The 6,882-nt window shown below is 57.1% G+C and overlaps 1 protein-coding gene across 1 annotated transcript in view; it reads right to left on the bottom strand.

Annotated features, from left to right (window-relative positions):
• Positions 1-4,317, bottom strand: part of VOLCADRAFT_99277 (uncharacterized protein) — a gene marked incomplete at both ends in the record, with an annotated part of 15,283 nt that extends 10,966 nt beyond the window's left edge. The window contains 6 exons of the mRNA XM_002958061.1: positions 396-605; positions 891-948; positions 1,876-1,991; positions 2,896-3,035; positions 4,063-4,136; positions 4,229-4,317. Coding sequence (XP_002958107.1) covers positions 396-605; positions 891-948; positions 1,876-1,991; positions 2,896-3,035; positions 4,063-4,136; positions 4,229-4,317 — 687 coding nt within the window. The remainder of the gene's footprint in view (positions 1-395; positions 606-890; positions 949-1,875; positions 1,992-2,895; positions 3,036-4,062; positions 4,137-4,228) is intronic.
• Between the last annotated feature and the right edge of the window lie 2,565 nt (positions 4,318-6,882).

Genomic DNA, 6,882 nt, shown 5'->3' on the forward strand with positions numbered 1-6,882 from the left:
ATGAAGCTGGCCCCGTCCGAGATTGGTCCGGGTCAGGTCGTGTCCCATATCTCTTCCCCTTGGGCCCCCCCCTCCCTCCCTCCTCCGCTCCCGGGGCACATTGACTCCCACATCTTTCCCTCCCCAAATCGGTTCACTTACAAAACTCCAACCCTGACCACCCCCCCCCAAACCCCTAACTCCTAGCCCCCTGGGGGAACCCCTCGCGTCCCCACAACCCCTGCCTCTGCAACCTCCTTCCCCCCTCCCATTCCCCCTCCTACCCCTGATGTCCCCCATTCCCTTTTCCAATGTCGGTCGTTGATCCTTTGCCGGTTCCATATGCACGGTTCTCCTCCCAACCCACCCTACCCCTACCCCTACACATACACACACCCCCGTTTCCGCGGCCTCACCGCCCAGCTTTGCGGCTTTCTGGACTCCGCGCACATCCCCACCACCCCCCCTTGCTGGCCCACTCTCAACCGCACGGCCTCAGCCTGGTGGGTGTGAAGCCACAGCTCCCCTCGCGGCTTGTCAACCAGGAAGAACAGCACCCGCTCGGCGTGAATGATGTGGCGCTCCAGGGCGGCTGTGGCGCACACCACCATCTGGCCCACCTCCTCCTGGCGGCAGGGCGCGGGTAACACGCGATGGGGAGGTGAGCATGAACTGGGCATGAGCCTGTTAAGAGCTCTCGGGACCTGGTGGGCTATGAAGTGAAGAGCGAACCGCTCCCCAAGCTTTTTGTACGTCTGGTGGAGAAGGCTAGGCTCTCTTCAGGAAATACCTGGGGAGGGTAGGCAAGTAAGAATGAGTGCTCCCGCTTTTCATGCCCCCCGACCCCATCTCCCCCCCCCCCCAAACACACACACACAACCCCTCCCGGCAGCCTCCCCCGCATCACTTACCGCCGCATTGAGGCTCTTGAAGCAGGTGTAGATAGCCTGCAGCCGCTCCTTCTCCCGCCTGGAAGGGGGTCGGAAGGGAGGGGTCGGAAGGGAGGGGTCGGAAGGGAGGGGTCGGAAGGGAGGGGTCGGAAGGGAGGGGGAGGGGTCGGAAGGGAGGGGGAGGGGGAGAGGGGCCCGAGAGCGGGTCAGATTCTGAAAGGCCTCGGTGCTGGCCCCGACAGAGCGCTGGATCCCGACGTCACCATTATGGGTCGGCCTTGGCCTGTCCTACCCTTCGTTCTAAAAACCCTATGTAGGGTCCCTTAATGCCCCCTTCAGGACACCATCACACATTGGTTCCGCCCTTGGAGTGCCGTTGGTCCCTGGGTAGGGGTAGGCGTCATTCCCCTCTGCCCCCAAACCCCGCACACACAGCTCCTGGTTGCAATATCCACACTCACTCCGGGCCACGCAGCAGCAGCATTAATAGCAGCAGCAGCAACAGTAGCAACAGTAGAAGGTTACAAGCCCTGGCGCCCACCACATGTACTCAAGAGCCCCCCCCCCAGCCCAGCCCAGCCCCGCCCCGCCAGTCCATATCCCAGGTCCTACCCACCGAAACGGACACCTAAGAGGCGACATGTGGCGGTGTCTTTCCCTACTGATCTTGCTCCTATTGCCGCTGTAATTATTCCTGCCGCGGCTATCGACCGTCATTTGGCCGCTGGCCGCCGTTGATTTTGCCAGCTCCCGCCTTTACCGGTCACATATTTACCGGTATTTACCGGTATTTTCACTTCAAACCCGGATTCGCTCGAACAAGTTTTCCTTCCCTTTTCTCCCCCTCCCCCGCCTCCGCCTCACACCGCCCGCCCACCCGCAAAGCAACGTGTCTTCATTGTTGTATTGGCTTCCTGGCCCCAGGCCGCCGCTCCCCGTCCTGCATCCGCTGCTAGGACCCCCCCCTCCTCCCCGACTGGCGCTATGGGCCCCCCCAGCAGCTCACTTTGCGGTCTCGTGCAGCTTCGCCTTCACCAGCGTGTTGCCCAGGTGTGTCCCGAAGAGCCTGAGACTGCGTTCGTCAGCCGGCGTGAAGGGCTGTCCGGACCTCTTGTTCAGCGCCTGGAGGAGCGACCAATGCGCAGGAAGGGGGGGGGAGGGGAGGGGAAAGACGAACAACGAACGAGTGAAGCTGCTGCCAGGGCAAGAGTGTACCAAACGTAGAACTGACCGAAAGGCGTCCGTGAAGACCGCGACCTCGGGATGACGCCAGGACTATAAAAGCAGAAAACGTATTGCCAAGCCGTAAAAAAGTAGGTGTAGAAAAGTAGGTGTGAAGGCGGCGGAAATGTAGTAAAACAGTGCTGTCGTAAAGCTGGCGTAAAGTTTGCTGCTGGCCTGGAGAACTAGGAGGGGAGGGTAGCGATGAGCATGCGGATGAGGCGCCAGCCAGAGCGCGCGATATGGCCACCCAGAGCACTGCCGTCCAAATCACTGACCAGTGATAGAGCGCCCCAGCGCTGCAGCCGTGTAGTTGCTTTTTAATCAAATTAGCGAAGCTTCGCTGCTCCTTGCACTCCTCTCTGCAGCCTTCCTTCCCCCTCCCCCCCCCCCCGGGGGCCACCCGGACCACCCGGACCACACACACACACACACACACACACTCTGGTGTGAAGCGCCGCTGTGCTCACCGACCGCGTCCTGGCTGCTCGGCTGAGAGCATCACGTCCTGTCACTTCATGCTTTTCACTCCCACGACGACCTTGCCATCCCCACACCAGCCGATGGTCCCCCCCCGTGAAGCAGTCCCCTCACCCCCACCCCCCACCCGGCGACCTCCCACGCACCCACCCACCATTCCGGGCCACCATTCCGGCTTCTGGTCACCCTGGCTAGCTGACCCTATGAAACCCACATCCGCCCCACCTATCAGCCCTTGCCACTCAGCTACTTGCTCTCCCATCCGGCCCCCTGTGCATGCCCCCTCCCCTCCCCTCCCTCCTCCCTTCCCTCCCCCCAGTACCACCTGCAACACCGCGACGTTCTTGCCGGTCATATCCGACACGGCCATACACAGCATGCTGCGGGTTCGGAAGCCTGTGACCCGGTCCACCTCCTTGTTGAACATGGGGTGCTCGTACACGTCAGGGAGGTTCATGCTGCCGCCTGGGAGGGGGGAGGGGGGAGGGGGGAGGGAGGGGGCTTAGGGCGCGCGCCGGCGGGTATGTTTGCAGCGGTATGGGAAAGGATGCACGTGGCTGGAGAGGCTAACGGGTTGGCGAAGGAGGGGGGAGGGCCGGGCGGCCCCCGACAGAGCTGGGAGAGCTTATTGCTGCACTGCATGGCCTGGCAAGGAGGCAGCAGCGCCCTGGGCAGCCACCGCCATGGCCGTGGTGGGTCCGTCTTCCCTTCCCCCCGGGGAGAGACGGGATCTCGGAGAGAGTGTGTACGTGTGCGTGTGCGTGTGTATATGTGTGTGAAGGTTACAGGTATCTGACCGGGCCTGACACTGGCCAGGGACTGCCGCCCAGCCCCAACGGAAACACCGCCTAAGCTCTCTCCCGCGGACGGGAGAGGGGCGCGCGGGGGGCCCCCTGCCCCCTCTTAAGCTGCCGAGAGCCGCAGGTCCGCTAGCTCCGCTCTCCTCCCTTGCCCCCGGGGTGGAAAGCAAGCGCTGCACGCGCGCACACTCTCGCGAGTCAAGGCTCCACCACGCGAATTTGCGCACTGAGCCTGAAACACGAAGCAAGACTCCTCTCCAACCCCGGCCTCATCCGGTTCTTGGGGTGGGGGTTCACTAAGAGAAAAACCCGGGAAATCCACACAAACCCTACCCCTGCCTACTACGGTACGAGACCCTACTAGAAAGCTCGGTGTGCGTATTTGTGTGTGTGCGTGTGCGTGACTGCCGATCAGGGCGGTTTAAGGAGTTGCGGCATATGGACAGGCGCCGTGTGGGGCCACAGACGGCCCTGGGATTTGGGGGGAAGTGGGTGTATCCTCCACTGCATGCGGGGTTTGCCGCCGTGCTGCGAGTGGTGTAGGATGTTCGCAGCAGCGGATGTACGCTGTCCTTGTACACGCCTAAGAGCAGGTTGCATGCTTGGCAAGCAACACCCGTGCAGCAACCTGGGCGCCCATCGTGGTCGTGCAGTACGTGCTTTAAGGCATCTCTTCTGTCGCTATGACTCACCCGTTTGCGCGACCAGCCCTGCGATCCCCTCTCCGAATTGGATGCGCAAAATTTGATTTTGGTCGATCATGGCTCTGCGATGTGCGGAGCCATACAACAGGAAGTGAGGCCATGCGCCATGTGATCCCGAAAGCGGCAGCAGAAGACGTTAATTTGGGTCCCCCACCTGAGCTCCCCCCGCCGCTCGAAGATAAGGAACAAGGTCACGCGCTCGCAGTCAAGTAGTTCCAGTGCCACTTGACGCACGTTTTGCATGGCTGTGTGAATGTCCAGCTCCGCCGCTAATTGATTTAGGACAGCAATGGCCTACAGTTCAAAATTGTTTGATTATAACCCGCATTTCCAAGGCTTTCAACCGGCTGTGACTGTCAGCCGGTCAGCGCTCGCGAAACGAATGGTCGGACCTTGTGCAGGCTATCTAGCTCAGCTTGGAGCTGCACCATCTTGGTTTGCATAGCATCCTCCATTTTTTTACACTGCACACCGTTCCACTTCCGCCTAGGAAAGGTCGACTGTATACCGGTCGTGAGGCGGCACCTTGGAGGTTTCCCAGACGCCTGACGGTTAAATAGGTCCTTTCCCTTCAAATAAACGGTCCATGACGTGCAAACCTTGTCATGTGCCTAGGCTGAGGAACTGCAGGGCTCAACTGGCGCAATAACTTGAGACAAGCACGATGGCCCTATCCTACATATTCTGAAAGCAAGCGCAGCCGTAGTTTGATATCCTGGTAAAATTAAATTAAATGTATGCGCGAAGACAAGGGTAAGGGCTATACACGCACAGCCACGATGAGGCCCCACAATCTCTGGACACATGTGCATATGTTGTATTATGCTGCAGAGCTAGCCACCATTGAAACAACCAAACCTTCGCAAATTGTGTGTCGTACTTCTTGCCGTTTCTCTCCAGTCTCAGAGTTATAACGCAAATGCGGCTTTGTCTCCATGAAGGCGTGATAGACACTGTTTTTTTGTGCTCTGCGTCTTCATATTAATCTATACCTAGACCTGGCATTGCACAGCAATTTTAAAATTTGACACAATCTGGAATGAAAACCTAATCCTATCTTTTGATTAATTTGACCTTCTTCGAGCAGGTGCACCCGGCAGGAGTCTTATCATGCTCAAGGAAATGCCTTTAACCTTTCCCAACCGATCTGCGCGATGCTTCGGTGAGCGCACAGCTTTAATTGGATGTTGAGCGCCACATGATGCCTCCTGCACATTGCCATACCACTAGTGCCGGCCGGTGCAAGTGAAGGGAGCACTGCTGCCGCTCGCCAAATATCTTGAAATTATGATGTCCATTCGTAAAATCCTAATTGACTTGTATATACTTGCAATTATGTTGTTATGGGAACGTTAGCCGTTCTAACAAGAACGGCTGCTCTTACCGTCTACCTGAGCCGCTCAGTTCCCACGCCGTGCCCATTAAGCTTTGCCAACACAGCCATAACTTACGACCGCCGGTTCAAAACCCTAAGTCTTTAAATGTTTTCCTGTCTGTATATGTCTGTAAGAGTGTGACAGCCGCACTCGACACTGTGAAGGGACCTCCAAAGTTAAGCCCGCACTATCGGTAGCCGTTGAAATTAGGAACCCCTTGTAAGAGTGCATAGACTGTATCGACGACTCACTATTGCTGTTCCTTCCTGGTCCATCTTCCCCTGGCAAGTTCCAGGGCACCTACCGCAAACGATGCATTCTCCTGTTCATCCTGGATGATGGACGGCCATGCCGATAACCAGGTTAAAAACAGGAAATCGAATGATGCTCACTACCGGGATAAATGCAAACACTGCTTGCTCGCAATCGAATAACCATTATAACTGAGTTTGTACACCGCCTTAAATACCGTAAATACTGTCCTGCACGACAAAGCTCGCTCGTGATGACGCGCAAACCGTTTGTCAAGCTCTTCCGCGCAGCAGCCAAGCCCTGCACGTTTGGATTCTACGTTTATGATAAGCATACAGTGAGCTGCTGTGAACAAAGTTTGGAAACGAGACAATATTGTCAGCCTTTACAACTTACGACCTTTCGTTCGCTGGGCAAAGGAAAGCCGACGTCAGGCATTACACATTTCACGTGTTATGAAAATTTGTAACCTGTCTTCCTGACGCATCAGCGCGCATCGGTTTAATTTGCGGGATGCTGCACGTGGCCCTTCGTCTGCGGATGGTCGCATGGTAATCCGGAGCTGCCGTAGTCGGCCGCGAAGCGGAAGCGCCGCGGTCAAGCATCTCCCCAAGCGCACCGCGCCCGGACCGCAAGCTGCCGCACGCTACGCCTGTTGTCATCAAGAGCTCGCACAACACAGCTGACGACCTGCAGCGCAAGTTGTAAATGGCATACACGACAAAAGTTCCAAAAAAACACCGGCAAAATCCATGCTTCGCCTTCTTCCAGGGTTATTGCAGCGGCCTTTTGCGCTTTGGAAAACTCCAATGGACAGACGAAAAGGAAGGGTTTATCGTTCAAGGATTTGGCTTTGCGCTGCATGAATGATTCGCGTAGCGGTGGGACCTATAATATTGACATGCGAAACATACATAAACACATATTCTTAGATATATACGTACATAACCTACATATGCACATACACCAATGCGCTCAGCTTCCCTTGGCTTTCAACTTCTCGCCATCGTTTAATGACATTGAATGACCTTCCGCTACAACTGGTCTGAGACACCCTGAGAACGAAACCGGCGAAGTCCGCGTTTGCCCAATTGTGAGCTTGCGGGGCGGGGGAGATAGGGAGAGACGCGCGCCCGCGCAAACCCCCGAAAAACTCAAAAAGAGACAGTCACAAGACCGT

This window comes from Volvox carteri, assembly GCF_000143455.1.
Source record: "Volvox carteri f. nagariensis unplaced genomic scaffold VOLCAscaffold_85, whole genome shotgun sequence".
Taxonomy (NCBI): domain Eukaryota; kingdom Viridiplantae; phylum Chlorophyta; class Chlorophyceae; order Chlamydomonadales; family Volvocaceae; genus Volvox; species Volvox carteri.